The 16,576-nt window shown below is 37.4% G+C and overlaps 1 protein-coding gene across 10 annotated transcripts in view; it reads right to left on the bottom strand.

Moving 5' to 3' along the window:
* ARID4B (AT-rich interaction domain 4B) overlaps window positions 1-16,576 on the bottom strand; it is an 88,467-nt gene that overhangs the window by 57,934 nt on the left and 13,957 nt on the right. For all 10 annotated transcript variants that reach the window (XM_068185034.1, XM_068185038.1, XM_068185035.1 and 7 more), the window contains one exon: window positions 177-287. In XM_068185034.1, the coding sequence (XP_068041135.1) occupies window positions 177-287 (111 nt within the window). The remainder of the gene's footprint in view (window positions 1-176; window positions 288-16,576) is intronic.

Below are 16,576 nucleotides of genomic sequence, written 5' to 3'. Positions count from 1 at the left end.
AACATATTTATTTGTGTGGGAGTGGGGGAATCCCTCCCATCCCAACAGTAATAAGCTTACTGTTATTTCAAAGAATGTAGTACCAGCCTCCAAGGACAGGATAGCCTCTCTGCCCTGAGACTAAAAAGAAGTCTTTTATCCCTCCTCAAAAAAGTGTTTGCAGGAAAACCGCATACCTTGACTTTGACAAGCCTTTTTGCTGTCTTGATCTTGGCTTCACAGAAGGCTCCTCTATACTTCGCACTCACATCAGTGCCCACTGTGAGATAGGGAGGCTCATCAATTGCCTGGAACAGAAAGGAAAACAACTGCTTTTTAATTACTGACCACTGGAAACACAGCTACCATAGTCTCACCAATTTCTGTGGACAAAATATTACAAAACAGCCGAATGAAACTTAAATTGACAGCAGTAGAAACACAGAACACAACACTAAGCTAATAAAATTAATAGAATTACAATCTCATATTACACAAATATGATCTCCTGATATAAGATCATACATACAATAAACTGATACCACAGTTATCTACAACAAGCACCACATAGGCTTCCAGCCTGTGCACCATCTGAAGACACAGCAGGTGATCAATTCTGCTGCAATGGTGAAGACCAAGTGTTCTACTGTCTTTTTAAATTGCCTCAAGACCTGATTAAGTGACATGAAGACACCGATGTATTTCCCTCAAATAATTAAGGTTCATTTTTTGTTAGTAAACAGAAAAACTCTGAGGAGATTCTGCTTTTTCACTTTTGAATAAAGTACATGACAAAGGTGATGCTCATCAGGAGAGCAGCCCACAGGCAAGGTACAGGAGACTGAGAGAGACTAAACACACAATGAAGGTGAAGGATCCAGACAAAAGACAAGGTTTTGTGACATGAAACAGAGAACAGGTGACACCCAAACAGGGAAGTAAGAAACAGAAGAGGTGGAAAATAAGAGAACATAGGTCAAATCAGTATACTGAATGAGATCACGAAGGCACAGTTCCTTCAAAGGAAGTCCATCTTCTCCCACTCAACCTCTCCTAACATAATATGGGTGAGGAGATTCCAGATAACTGAACCACTTATGAAGTATCACTTCATAGACTCTAGGTCAGAAGAAGGAAGGAAGAGGGTGACATGCAAGAGGAGTGAGGTTTGTTTTCAAGAGCTGCAAGCCTCCATGGAGACCCGGACAACGGCAGAGCAAAGAGATTTAAGCCCTTATTGAAGCTACATTTTTTTCTGTGCCCCTACAAATTCAAACACAGCTTGCAAGGAGCATCTCTGGCACATCTAGATTCTCTGTGGGAAAAATACAGAGCTAAATCTTCACAGGCATCAGAGACTGATACTATTCGAGACTGAGATGCTTGCACTCAGCATCAGGTAATTCCTACTAGATGCTCCCTTTTCCAATACATCAGAAGGCATGGAAGTGTGTACTTGAATGCTTCAATGCACCATTTTCAGACATTTAAGTTCTACAAAACTTGAAATTAGATGCTACGGGGTTAACTCCTTATTAATGATGCTTTTTACAGGGTCTCTGTCCCAGCCTCTCTCTCTCTCTCACTGGCAGGCAATAGAATATATTTCTGAGTAGTATTAAAATCGTTATCAATCTGCACTTTCTAAGATCAGAAGCATAAATGCACTAATGAACCCCTTGCTCTCTCCCTCCACGTGTGGTACGTGACTGCATGCAGAGTAGTAGGATATACTACGCTGGTGGTAGTATATTCATGAACACCTATCCTTTCCTAATCCAGGCTTAATACCAATAAAACTCCACTGAGATTAACAAGGAATCTGTCAAGTGTGTTGGGATTCTGAAATTCATTCCCTCCTTGCTTGCCCAACAGTACTTGCCTTTGAGGCTGCCATGCTTTTCTCTTGTTGCACTTGGACAGATGCTGAAAGAGTGAGTCAGGTGGTGATAAATTTGATTTTGGTCAGCACTCGCACTGAAGTGAACCAAGAAGTGGCTGTTTCCTACAATATGAATCTGAGCAGAGGAAAGCAGCAATGTATTCTCCTGTAAAGACAGTAAAGCTCTACAAGGGGAGCATCCCTCCTGCTCCGCTGCACTCTTTAGTGAAGAAACTCATTCACCACTACAGGGGTGATAGTATTTCATGACAGTTCATCTTCCAAAGTTAAAAGGAACTGTAGAGTACCGAGATTACTTTAACAAGAGTGACAGACCCCAGATAAGTCCACACAGATGCACACAGCTATGATTCTACTATAAACACAACTTAGAGAGCTGGTTTGTCAGTGTCAGTCTATACTTCCCTATACAGACAAAAGAATTATCAATTATCACAAAGACTAATCCACAATGTCAAGGTGAACTTACAGAAAAATCTAGAACACTTTTTCTTCACTGCTACTGACACTAACTAAAACAAAAAAAAAAATTTGAGCACCAAGATAATCTGAAGCTTTGGTCTTAGTTTGAAAATTTATCGCAGAGAAACAGACAAGTCAACAACCAAACTTTAAGCAGGACTTTAAATTCTTATAAAGATCGTAACTACCAGTATTGTGATTACTTTATCACTACTCTAACTTATTCTTAACAACTTCTTCCAGAAAGAATATTCACTCAAAAAACAATACCTGTAGGAACTTCTGTTACTAACACACAAGTTCATTTCAATCTCTAGCCTCAACCCTTTGAAATTACACTTATTCCTTTCAGTGAAATTAGTTAATATTTACTACTCTAAAGAACTTCAAGGAATAGCAACATATGGACTATTTGATTACCAATGTAGGTATGTTTACTAAAAATACAGTACTGGACTGGCTTTTGAGAGAAAAATTATGAAATAATTTCTTTAACTACCACTATAAATCATTATATACTCTAAAACAATGTCTGAAATCTTCACTGGATACATACTGGATTTTCTCCTGCAATTTCATTTTCCCATTGAAAGACAAATTATATGGGCTTTCCCCCCACCCAAATCACTTAAGTGAAATTTCCAAGATATTTCCCTTATTGTGGCAGAGTAACAGCTGAAAGTGGCAAGTTAAAATAATTAGCAGAATGTGATGCATCATAGTGAATGCAAACTAGAAAAATAAAAGTAATGATCAGAGTCTGGCATTAATTTAAGATAATTGACTTTGTCATTCTCACCAACTCTGAGTCACTCATTCTCAAGTAGGTTTTATTCAATTTCACTAACATCAGAGAGATTAAAAATTAGTATACAGCTATTTTTACCTTTCTGTTATCCCTTCTCTGCTTTGTGTTTACGTCATTTATTAGATGTCCTTATGCTTAGACTGAATGTATCTTTGCCTATTTAATTTTGACATGTTTTATCAGCATTTGATTTTATTCTTTTTTCAGGCTTTTCAGAGCAGGTCTCCAGAAAGTAATAAAAAAAAAAAAAAACAACCAGTATGCTAAATTGCCGCTAGAATTTGATAGCTCAGTAATCATGGACGAAGTATAGCAAGCATACTGAAAATATCTTAACAAGAATAACTGCAGTGATATTTAAAGGGAAGGGGGTCAACCCTGTAATACAAAACGTTCCGGCCTTCCTAAAATTCTTGAAGGCCTTTTTAAACAAAACTGTACTAGGCTCATACACTGCTGTCTCAGCCTTTGTTTTAAAGATAATGTGAACTGGCATTTACATTTTATATGTGAACATAATCACCTCCACTTTAAAATTTAAATATAAGAATCATTGTTTCAGGAGCGTATCAGTAAACTTCTGTCAACAATCAGTAAACTTCTTACAATCAGTTTACAATCAGTAAACTTCTTACAATCAGTTTACAATCAGTAAACTTCTGTCAACGGCAAAACTGAAAAGTATGCCCAGCACACGCCATCATTCATGTATGACATCATGAACTTCTTTCATTCCGAGCAGCTTCAATACACACCCCAGGATATCCTGTCAATGTTTCTATGTGTCTGTATGTACTCTTTCGAAAATCTCAGTTCACACTGGAAGGAGAAAAGTGCAGCTGATGATAGTATCTCGGCTTGTTCGTTTCCTTGTTTAACTACTGCCAGGAGACCGGCATTGAAGGTCCTCATGGAGACCGCTCACCCAGCAGGCGGTTCCAAGAGGAATCGGTATTTTGTCTGCATGAATGACCGAGGCCAGACTACCGAAGGGGAGCCAGCCGTCCGCCCGCACACGGACACCAGAGGAGGGCTGTACCAGGCGGAAGCCCGCGGCCGCAGCCAGGCGGGGGCTACGGAGAGGCTGCTTTGGGAAGAGATCGGGACGAGCCCCTCACCCGCATCCGCTGCAGGGGGGACTGAGCGCTACCAGGGCGGTTCGAGCAGCGCCCCGAGGAGCTGGGGACAGCCGGGCCAATGCTCCAGCTTCGGCAAGGCCGCCGGAAGAAGACGGCGCCTGGGCGACCTGCTCCGCTCAATCGGGTGGGCAGACGGGCACCAGCGATTCTCCAGGGAGCTGCCGCTTTAAGGGGAGGGGCAGGAGCCGGGAAGCTGCCAGAAGTTTCTGGCTGCCCGAGCCAACCCCGAGCGCAGCCGTCCACCCTCGCCCTCTCCCTCTCCCCGAAGGCGCCCACGGCTTCGGCAGATTAAGCGCGGATTGCCGTAAACTAAATTTGTCCGCTTAAGGCGATTGCCGGGTAAATCTGCACGCAGGGCTTCCCGGGAGCCTGCCGCTGCTGCAGTCGGGCACGGAGCACCAGCAGTGCCAGCTCCCGGGATCCGGCCGGGAAAACGTGCGAGCGCTGCCCGCGGCCCTGCAGTGCAGCTCCTCCAGAACGCCGCTGGAATGCGCCTAGCGCTGAGTATCCTAAATCATCGGCCGAATTACTATGAAAAAAAGTTCCGGCGCTGTCTTGGGTGAGCGAGAAGGGATAAAAAGAAGAGCATTTCCTGCAGCTTTGCAGTTTCCGTTAGGAAATCCAAACTAATGGACAACCGCCATGCTACTAGTAGCACTTAGTTTTGTTTTATTAATGGGAGTAGGACGAATAGTTTCTCTCCTATCTCAATTCACAACTGCTGTGCGCGCAGAGGAGTTGCGGCACAGGCTGCCGCAGCTGAAAAGCTGGTTTACCACTTAAATAAGAAGCAGTCTCTAGGTGACCAGTCAGCAATTTCCCCCAATTCAGTGGTGGAATTTTCTTTGGCAGGAAAAGCAGGCTGCTGGAAGGGTTCTGCTCCAGCCTTCGAGCTGATTATACCTGGAAGGATTGATGAATGGCTAGGTGCCCACATTATAAAACAACCTGGACGTCTTCTGAATTTAGATATTTACATTGGTATTAACAGTTCTGGTCTTCCATGTATGAGGGGGAAAGCACACAGAGACCTCTCCCAGATACTGTGAAATAACCGTTTTAACACTGCAATCTAAAATAGTAGCATCATGCTTTTACATATATTTTAAAGCTGTAAAGAAGTTGGTTTTCCAGCATTTTTTTTTACACACATATTTTTCCATCTATGTAGGATGAAATCATCCTCATGTCTCTTCTTTCATCTGTGCTGCATTACTATATTCAAATTCCTTTGTAAAGTCTGTCATGCCATACAGCAGCTGATAAAATTGCTTTACGTTGTGCTTTGCCCATAAGCACATCTACTACAGTGTGTGTGAATGTATTATTTCTGTCTCCTAATCTGTATTCTTCTGCACCGTGCACAGGATGTTCCAAGTAAACCACATGAAAACAAGATTAAGTATTCAATCTAGAAACATAGCAGACGTGGTTACTAGGAAAGCCTGCAGGACTGCTTGTGGAATAATACACAAAGAGAAATACCTTCCCTCAGTATTTAATGTATATGAAGTCTGAAGAGCCAAGATTTCAGTTTGCATTAAATATTCAAAATTCAGCATTTATCTACTCCACAAGACTCTTGAGTCAAGAAACTGTATTTTCACCAAGCAAAAACCACCCCAGCTATCCCACAATTAGTGAAAAGAAAGGACTGGTTTTGAAAATTTAAGATTTGTTTAATTTCACTAACCAAGGTTCAGGGAAAGCTTGTTAAATATTCAAGAGCCTGTCCTCCTGACCCCACCTGGCATCCAAATTATTATTGCATTTAAAAAGAATCATCATAAGGCTCAAAATCTGATTTCTTTGCTCACCCACAGTAAGCATGAGGAGCAGTGGTAAAACTTTTTTCCTACTGCTTATGGCATTTTGAAGTTATTTTCCCAAGGGAAGTATTTTCTCATTGTTTTCTATAGTCCATAATTTAAGATGGAAACACAGTTTTCAAGCGGAATCATTACACACATACTTGACTATTCCATCTAGAGTCATCCCAGTCCCATAATTTAGTAGGAAAACCCACCAATAATACCCCACTACTTCAATCCAAAACCAAGCCAAATCTTAAAGTCCTCTAATGAAGAGGAAAAATTTCACATAGCTGGAACCTTAAATTCCCTTTCCATCCTGCAAAATTAGCAGCCACCTCAAAGTCACTCAATAGTCTTTCAGAAGCTTTTGGGGCAATGAAGGCTTGCAAAGACTCAGTTTTAAAAAACATATTTCTTTTTTTTTTTAACAAGAGTAAATTCAACATCTCCTAGACAAGTTCTAAAAAAACCTTTCCATGAACAGAGGTGAAAAAACCACAAACATATAAGAAATTTCCTCCCCCAATACTAATGCATTTAACTTATAGATTATTACCTTAAATACTTTCAAACTGCACTAAGTTCCACCCAACAGCAGAGATCCACCTACACACTGCAGAATCAATCTTTTAATAAGCAAAATCACAGTGTAATTAGGAGTGCAAGATTTTGCTTAGAGCTCAACCTGCTGTAGTCTGGAGGATGTTCAACTTTATAGTAATAGCAAATATCTTCAAGAAAAGGTATTATTATAACACTTCTAATATACTCAGTTTTGCAGATAATATCTTTATAGTTGATTTAAAATACATTTTTCATGTATTTTCAGAGCAACAAGGCTCAGTAACTTCTAAAACCTTTCTACAAACTGTATCACCAAGGCACACAATTCCTCAAAGGCAAATGAAGTATCTGAAACAAAGACTGAAGCCCAGAAAATAAAATCCTTTTAAAAAAGTAGAAAAATTGGCCCATCATCCACCTTCCAGAAATGAGAACACCACAACAGGAAGCAGGAGGAATTTTTCTGAAACTTGCAAACTACAAAATAGAATAAAAGGCAGTGATGTTTTCCACATGAAAAGGCTACTACGTGAAAGCCCAAGAGTATGAGTGTGCTTTGAGCAAATTTTCTTCTCACTGAAAAATCAGATTTTTACCTTTTGGTTTTGTTTTGTTACCGTTGTACATTTCACAAAAAGGCAGAAATATATATATATATATATATATGAAAGAAAATGGTTCCATTTTATCAATATTTGCTCACAAATCAAAATTGTGGCAGGAAACATCCTGACCAAACCAAACATTTACAAGTTAAAGGAGGGGGAGGGGAGTTCTTGTAATGAAACCTATTTCCAGTTTCAATTTAAAATCTACAGGAAGTTTCAAGTAACACCTCACCAATCTTGTAAGCAAACATTATACAGCACATAACTGTGGCAAAATATCATTGTTGTCTATCCTCTCGAGCAAGCTGGAAGTTACCAGAGCTTAGTGCACTGATGTCTGGAACCATTAAATCAACTTCTGACAGCTTTAGCCTTCCCTACAGGTGCAAAGCAGGTATTTTATTTCAAATTATTCAGTTTGATCAGTCCAGTGCCAAGCTTATTTAAAGTTCTTAAAGACTTGAAAGGGTTCAAAAGCTGATTTTCTTCTCCAAATAAAAGCGAGCTGTGGAAAATATTTACAGTTTCTAAGATCATGAAGGACTAAGAGACCCAAAACAAGAAATTCACAAGTAACATTTCTTTTATTTATTATATCTGTATTAAATACAGAATGGATTTTCATTATTTTTACTTACCCATGTAAAGTTGAATTTTTATGGAACTAATTCCTTTTTTTTGAACTATAAGTTGATGAATAAAATAATAAAAATATTTTAATTCTACCAAGAGAGTGAGAAGTAAGAATTTTAAGATTTTAAAAGTTTGTCTATCCTAATCATTGCCAAAGAGCAACTCAATTCTCCATCCAGAAATTTACTGAGTAGTGTAATTTCCAAACATCTAAACTGTAATTACCTCATTTCCTATTCAAAACAGAAAATCGAGAAAGGTGACTATGCTTTAACAAATTACAGTATTTAGGTATTTTTTCCCCTACCATACTGAATAAAACCCAGTGAATTCTGCTTCTATTCCTAATTTGGTCACAGACTTGGTGCACCATGATGTGGCCCAGCAGGCTTGTACCAACTTTCAAGTCTGCAGAATGGGGGTAATGCACACCTTACTCAAAGGCAAGTAAGTATTTGATGTTTCTCTATAGTGCTTTCAGACCTAAGAATGGAAATCTGTATTCTTTCTATCAGTATATCACTTTATACATTTTTTTTTATTTAATAAAAAAACTCCAGAACTGCTGATCAAGCTCTCTAAAAATAATGCCAATTCTTTACAATTCCTTCTGTAGGTCTCTTGTTCTGTACTGCTGAAAGACTGCATGAAGAAAAGATATTTTGAATGCCTGCTCCTGCTGTTTATCCCCCTAAATATAAAATCTTTCTTTGAGTCAATTATTACCATAGCTACCAGATTGCATTTTTTCCTGTAAGGTTTAGCTAAATATTCAAACTATTTAACATTATAGCTTAGTAGTGTAAAATGGTACAACTTCATTAATTTTGGCCAGACTTTTTTGTACATTTCAAGCTTGAACACTGTTTCTGCATACACACAGATAAAAAAGTAACAATTAATTTGAAATAAGGAGCTTCTCGAGGAAGACTTTTAATCACAAATATTTTAAAGACTTCTTCCACATTTCCTGTGTTTTGCGCAAGAACCAAAATTCATTCTAGTATGGAGAACTGTAAGTCAAAAAAAGGAAGCAATCAGTCAAGTCTTTGTTGTTAGACGGTAAAATAATTCAGCAAAAATATGTTCTCAATACCTGTTTAGCACTTTAACTAAGTTAAATTCAATTTTTACATTGATAAACACCCTTTTGCCAACCAACAGCTTCAGGTGTTGTGTAAGAGAAAAAAAATCCCAAACAAACCTATTTTTAAAACAATTTGATAATTCTTGGGCATTATTTCTATTTCCAGTCAAAGACAATTTAATTACTGTTTTCTTTTTAAGAAGTTAGTTGCACAGTAAATTCAGTATAACAATATACCAAACAGGAAACTCAGTGTATGTGAAATGACTTATCTGTATTCTAGGTAACTAGGTAACTAATAATAGTGGCATTTTAGTTGACAGAAATATCTTTTGATAGTAAAACTAGCAAGATCAATGAACAGATACTAAAATCAGATAATTACCTAAGGATGCTTGGATTTTTTTCACTGAAATTGTGGCATATTAAGATTCTATTTATTATCATTGATTTTAAAAACTATTTTCTGTTCTGTAAAACTTTAGAAGCAAATTAATGCTAAATTGAAAAACTGAACCTTAAAAAAACCACCAGTAAATCTCAAAACCAACACCCAAAAACCCCAACTATAAACCGTGACTCCTTTTTCTGCAGATACAAAATAAAATTTCTTGCCTTGGTTTACTTCCATTGTTTGTACAACACTTTCTAAACTGTCTATGAGGAAGGAAAAGGAGGGAGGAGTTATTTTTGTCCCTAAGTCGGAACAGAAAGGGAAAGCTGAAGGAATGACATACAATTCAAAATCCCTGAGCAGAATGAGATTTCTAAAACACTGACCCAAGTCAAATCACTAAACACAGCTATGATCTTACTAGTCTGACAAAGTTTAAATATGTACTGATAAAGTTATATTCCAAAATTCTAAGCATTTTTTATTTTGTATATTTGTATGAAATCATGACTGCTGCTGATTTGTAATTTAATATAAAGTACTTTTTAGAATACCAAATTAAAACGTTAACAGAGTAACACATTAAATCACAACATTAGTCTGGTAAAAAATTAATGTGTTGCCTCTGGATTTGGTTTTCGCCCAGGAGAATGATGGGGGAGTACACAAAAGTAATGCCAAGCCTACACACAGCTGTCAAACAATACATAACAAAAAACATAAATACAAAACAAAGTGAAAAAAGAGACGTTTTCTTATTGAGAATCAATCCTTCCTCAAGACACATTATTTAGTAAGTTAAGCCCAACTAATTTGCACATAAAGGCTATGCACAAATCCAAGTATTCAGGAACTAAGAACTTGTGCACTGTGCTTCTGGAGACAAAATGAATTTGTAGCAGAGAGCCAACTGTACACAAGAGTGTACCAAAAGTATGGTAGTATAAAATGTCTAATGTCACAGCAACACAAGAAATTTTAGACAAGAGAGTGGATTTTACATCTGCCATGGTCCCTCCACTGCTGCGTAGTAAATCGTTGTAAAACTGCTGGCCAGGGACAAGACACTTAGAAAAGAACTATGAAAATTAGTTTAGGAAATATCTGCAAAGAGACTGAAATAACTTCATCTAACCACTTTATGAAATGTTAAGTTACAATGGATGAGATTCCTGGGAAAAACAAACAAAAACCTAATTACACATAAAAGGTTATCAAGGTCGTTCCTCTCAGCAGGATCATTTATCTGTGTTATTTGTAACAGGTGTCCATAATACCTATTCTTACATTTGGGAATGAATAGCCCACACTCTGCAGTGCTTTACAGGCTTTTCTCATCTAAACACTCCTCGCTACTGTTATTTCTTGTCTCAGCAATATTGCATATGGAGACAAGTATACTTCTGCTTTGTAACTTTCAAGAGATAAAACTTAGAGTAATCCAATTTCTAAATGAAAACAACAACTTATGGTGTAAATTTTATCTATGGGTTAAAAAGAACCAAAGTATTTATATTTACCTATAGGCCCTGTATTTTGAACTGTCCTTCTGGAGTTTGATTTAATTACCTCATATATTTCTCCTAGTTGGTGCCTAAAATTGGACACAGGTATGGCCTACTTAATTGCAAGAGAAGCAAATACAATTTCACACAATTTTCAAGCAATACATTAACATTTCAGTACAGCATTTGCCCTTCTGGCAGAAATATGACATTGCCTCATGTTCCATTTATTTTTTGGCTATTTTTCCGAGGACTGCCCCCTCAGGAGGTGGGGATAGCATGCAGGAGGTTCCATTTTCAAAGGCAGTGAACTACAAATGCAGAACGTACCACTGGCAAGTGTTGATGGCTCCCCAGCTCAGCCTGCTGGCTGCCTTCAGCCCCAGACACTAAAACCTAAGATGAGAAGGCAGCAAAGTTCTCCATTCCATGTGCTGGGAGTCTTGACTCATTGACTAAAACACCAGCCTCACTCCTCAAGAGGATCTGAACTATTGCAAATTCAAGACACGAAGCACGTTAGAGGAAATGAGATGCCTGAACAAGTCAGGAGTGCTTGCAGATAGGTTCTGAGCCAACCATCCAACAAAATCTACCCTACTTTACAAAGTACTGTTACCAAATTGTTGCTGCCCAGTGGACAGAGCACCACATGCCTACGTTTATAATACGAAGGAGACTTCCACAGTGCCATCACTCGCACTGGGAAGTATCACAAACACCCAAAGATTAGCTAGAGTCCTTCACTGGATTTGGCCTATTGTGTCAGACTCAAGTGCTCTTTCATAGCAAAGGAAAAAAACAATATTGCAGGGACCTTTAATCTTACAGTCTAGGGCATTCAAAATCCCATAGCTTCAGGATTAACAGTTTTTAGGTTTAAAAAAAGGATGTTAATAGGTGATGTAACTAGTTGCTTGAAGAGATCATAAGATCAATTAAAATACTCCGTCACTTTGAACCTTTAAATCAACAGTCTTACTAAATACACACTAAAAGGATGATCAAGCAGCTTTTGAGGTAGCAGTTCAAACTAAGCCTAATATGGCTATGGGTATTCACACTCAAATTGTGAATCAACAAGGAACTCCCACAGCTAAAACAAAATATTTTCATAAAAGGCAACTACAGAACATGAAGTCTTATAAACAATTACCCGTGCATTTCAAGATTCTGAGAATTGCCCCATACACAAAACAACCTATCAAAGTAATCAGAAAAATCACTCAGTTGAAGAAATACCAGCTTTACCACTTCTGATTTGTGCTGATGTATGTCAAAACTCATTTTGCCACCCCCAGGCACTTGTGCGATGTCTCAGACAGACAGGAAGTATGCACATGGTTTCATCTCTGGTTGGAGCTCAACTTACCATAATACTAATTTTAAAAATACTCGGTACACAACTCCACTCAGCAACAATCTGTTCACTTCTTTAGTTTTAAAAGCTCAACTGTTGCAGTCAGTCCCCACTTCCTCTCAACAAATTATGTAGGCTGCTTTGCCTCGTACTTATATTCATTGCTCTGAAATCCTGCAATCTTGTGGCTATAATAGCTGTGCGGTTTTTAGCTTTGAAGACGTCCCATTATAATGGATCAGAATTTCATAATGCATTTTTCTTAGTGCTTACAAAAACTTGGTAACATAGCTTGTATTTAATACAGTTTCTTATTAGGTTTCTGCTGTATTTGCAACCAAAAAACACAACTACCTGTATAAGACTCAAAATATGAATGTTTTGTATAGAATTATGAGCTGACAAATGGCAAGAAGCAAAACAGCCTGACTGCTACAGAACTGACAGGAAACTTCTAAAAACTTAAGTGCTTTAAAACCTAACTGGTGCAAAAGTATATAGCTTCTTTATGATAGAAATCTAATCAAACAGAACTGTTCTAAATGCAAGTCACACTCATGTATTTGTTTTTTCCTGGTTCCTCTGAATCTGAATAATCATCAGGATGGAGTTTTGATCATTATGTAAAGTTAGAAAATCAGTTTAGTAAAAAGGCTTGAACCTATTCACTCCTCTGAGAAAGCCAGGAATGCTAAGATAAATATTCTAAAATCTCTGTCTACCTGCAGGAAACAACAAAAAATGTAGTGATCAAAAATAAATCCAATAAAATTAGTTTAAATAATTAAAGTTGGTGACATACACCACCTACTGCCAACAGTAGTCCTTAATTTCTGAAACTAGGAAAGGTGGGGGGGTGATGTGTACTGCTAGATGCTCAGCACCAGCAGTTAAAACAGATGGTGTGTTCTTTCATACTTCTTTTGTGATTTAAATTAACAACTTACAAGTGTAAAACGGGAAAGCCTAGGCCCTACAAATTCCAATCCAATGAATGATGCCTCTCCCTGGGCATCCTTTCTTTTGCATCTGTTCTGATACACATTTGATTAGGGACTAAAGTGCTTCAACTCATGAATTCACTTGTTTCTGTTACTTTTGCTAAACTGCTATTCTTTCACTTCAGTACATTGTATCATTTCACTGCAATATCACATAGCAGCACTAACAAAGTAGGAGCAGATAACTCAATGGGCAAATTGGCAGCCTGCCCCAAACTACAAGATGATGTAGTACTCCACAATAATTTAGAACTCCTAAGATTCTTGCAAAAAACCCACAGAAATTTCAAAACTTAGAAAATAATCCTCTTCTTTTCCCATGGGTTTTTGATAGCATTTTCTATATTTACCTTTTCATTCCACACTCTAGCACTTAAATTTTTTTTTTCCAAATTGCAAAAATTGAATGTATGAGGCTCTTGGCTGGATGGGAAAAGATGACAGTTACCATCCTACCTTTTTTTTTCTGTAATATCTTGATAGTCAAGCTGTCTCTCCTTCAAATGATCTGAGTGTCAAACAAACAGCTTTCGGTCAAACATCTCCATTAAAATCCTGAAGTGGCTTTAAACTGGCTGAAAGCACTTCAGCACTGGAGTATATGCAGGGTCAAGCAGAAGTTTGTATTCAAAGTCTAATCTACTTGGATAGCACTCAAAAAACCAGTTAATGTTAAGTTTTATAACCAGTACACATTATTTGCAAACAAAGCAGATTAACTGAGCATTCTCTAAGAATGCTCTAACTTTTGATTTTTATAGAGAACTAGTAAAATACCACTACCATTACATCACAGAACAAAACAATTTTTAATTAATCTGTGTTTGTAAAATAAGAAGTCTAGTTGTAAACTGAGAACTAATTTCAAGATTAATTTCAAAAATTTCAGAATTTACTACAAAAGAATTACTTAATTCAATTTATAAATGGGATCAGTCCTGTCAAAAATTACTGCTTGGTTTGACTTTCCTGAAAAATGCGATATTTAATGTGACTGGACTACAGATAACTTGTATCAAGATGATGATCCAGTGCTGAGGCAGTCTTTAGAAGTCCTTCAAGGAGCAGGGATCTACAGTAGAACAAGAAAATTAACCAGAGCCGTACAGCTGGACAAGTGAGATTGCTCACAAGTCACTGCCTTGCACAGGGTAACCCCATTAGGTTTAACAGCAATAGCAGACACCAAGGCACACCTGAATCCAGAAAACCTGTTTCAGGTTACACTACACTGGCAAAGAGATCAAAATATGAGAAAACATTCTTTCAGTCCTCTCATGGTCTTGCATGAATTTAACCTAGGGATTCCATTAGCACTGTTTGACATAGCACATGCACCCAGAAGCACTGCAGTTACAGGAATATGAATATGCAGACTTTCTCCCTCTTCACAGAGCCTGACATTGCAATTAAAAACATCAACTGAAGGAAGGGTCAATATCACTGCAATGGTAATTTCCTTTGATTACACCTCTGGCATCTAGTTTCTTCTGATAAATTCAGACTTGGTGAAGATACAGTCATCTAAGTCTCCAGTTCAGACTATATTAAATTAATAGCATGTAGCACAAAGATACCTTACCTACAGGAAAAACTCCTGTTCTCTCTACCAACTTGCCTTTTGCTTTTCTCCTGGCTTCTCCAAACAGGTTGTTTTCATCTCAGACAAAATGCAAGGCTCAGATTCACTAAGATATAAATACAAGTAACAGAACCTGACGATGCACTTTAGAGCAGGCAAACCAGGCTCTCCTCTGCTTTCCAGTGACTTGCTCTGAAAAAATATCCTCACTTTCTCCACTGGCTTCAGGAGATTTAGCATGCACACACCAACAGTCTTGTCCTCCTTTCTAGGTCAGTGCCAGCAATAACTTTTAAGACTCCCATTTTGCAAACTAGCCAAACTAAAAATACTTTTCACTTGTTTTGAGTTTTGACAATGTTTGACTTCAACTAGATACACACTAATCCCTACACTTCTCCTTAGTTTTTAACGTTAAGGGAATCCTTCTTTGGAACATTTTGACAGATCTTCACTCCTGGTCTAAATTAGCCATTTATTCTTCACCAGTAACCTGCTACACTATTCTTGAGTCTCCAAGGGAAACATTACACAAGAGCTAACAAAACACATCTCAATTGGATAAAACAACTGCCACACCAAGAGTGCAATATTTTTGGCTTTAAAACAGTAAGCCCTTATATTTGGCTTTCCTTGACTTCCCGATGTCACAATCACGCTTTTGAAACATTTAATAGAATACAATTGTAATGAAATTGAAAGGCAAGCTAGCCAACAAATTGGAACGTTTAAAAAACTGCAGGTAATTTCTAGATATTAAAATATATACATATGTGTTTGTGTGTGTATAAAAGTTAAGTGTAAACTTTACCATTATTACCTTCACCGCATAAATTTGTGGAAGTAAAAATTACAAGTATTATCATCTACAGGTATATCTATCCTGGTCTCTTTGATGATGCAGTCTAGATATATTTTTTAGTGTCCTGAATACTTTCGTGTTTTTTTTTTTCCTTTTACATTTAACAAATATTCATTTTTCTCTCCAAGCTTCCTGTGAATAAGAGTCTACTTTCTAAAAAAATTATTTTACATTACATTAGCCAAGATAAAAATAACATACAATAACTACATGCATGCAAAGTATCAATAGTGCTTCTGTCTTAGTCCATGCAGAGGCTATATTTTCTAACATCTGGAGTACAGTCTTACAACCTTTGAACTGACAGTAAATTATACTGCAATACAAATTTATATCTCCATACTATCTTTCTTTTATGGAAATATTAAGATCTATCTTTCTATAAAGGTATTACAACTTTCAAAATAGTAAAAAATTCTTCAGCTTCCTCTCCCAGTAAAAAAAAAAAAAAAAGAAAAAAAGAAAAAAAGGAAAAGGGGAAAAAAAACCTCCAGTAAAAATTCAATAAAATTTAAAGCAACCACAACTACTGCATGTGCAAAGAAAAAGGTGACTATATATATGTAGATAAATAAAATTACTTAAGAAGAGTTGCATTAGCCAAAGTTTTTCAATGTTCTGATTTCCCCCTAATATTCTAGTGAAGCTATAGGGCCCTTAATAATGAACAAGACTATTAACAAGATTTCTTAACTCTATTTTCAAATCTCCTTAGAAACAGGCTACAGAACCCATGGCACTACATTAAAACAATGAGAGACAAGACACAAACAGGGTTAAAGAGAAGTGAAGTATTAGCATTACTACATGCACACTTGCACTATGTAGAAGCAGCCAAGCAGCACAAAAACCAATTAAAATTAGGTTTGGTCTGC

The sequence above is a fragment of the Anomalospiza imberbis genome, chromosome 3 (genome assembly GCF_031753505.1).
Source record: "Anomalospiza imberbis isolate Cuckoo-Finch-1a 21T00152 chromosome 3, ASM3175350v1, whole genome shotgun sequence".
Classification (NCBI taxonomy): domain Eukaryota; kingdom Metazoa; phylum Chordata; class Aves; order Passeriformes; family Viduidae; genus Anomalospiza; species Anomalospiza imberbis.
This window is presented reverse-complemented; position numbering and strand designations above follow the sequence as displayed.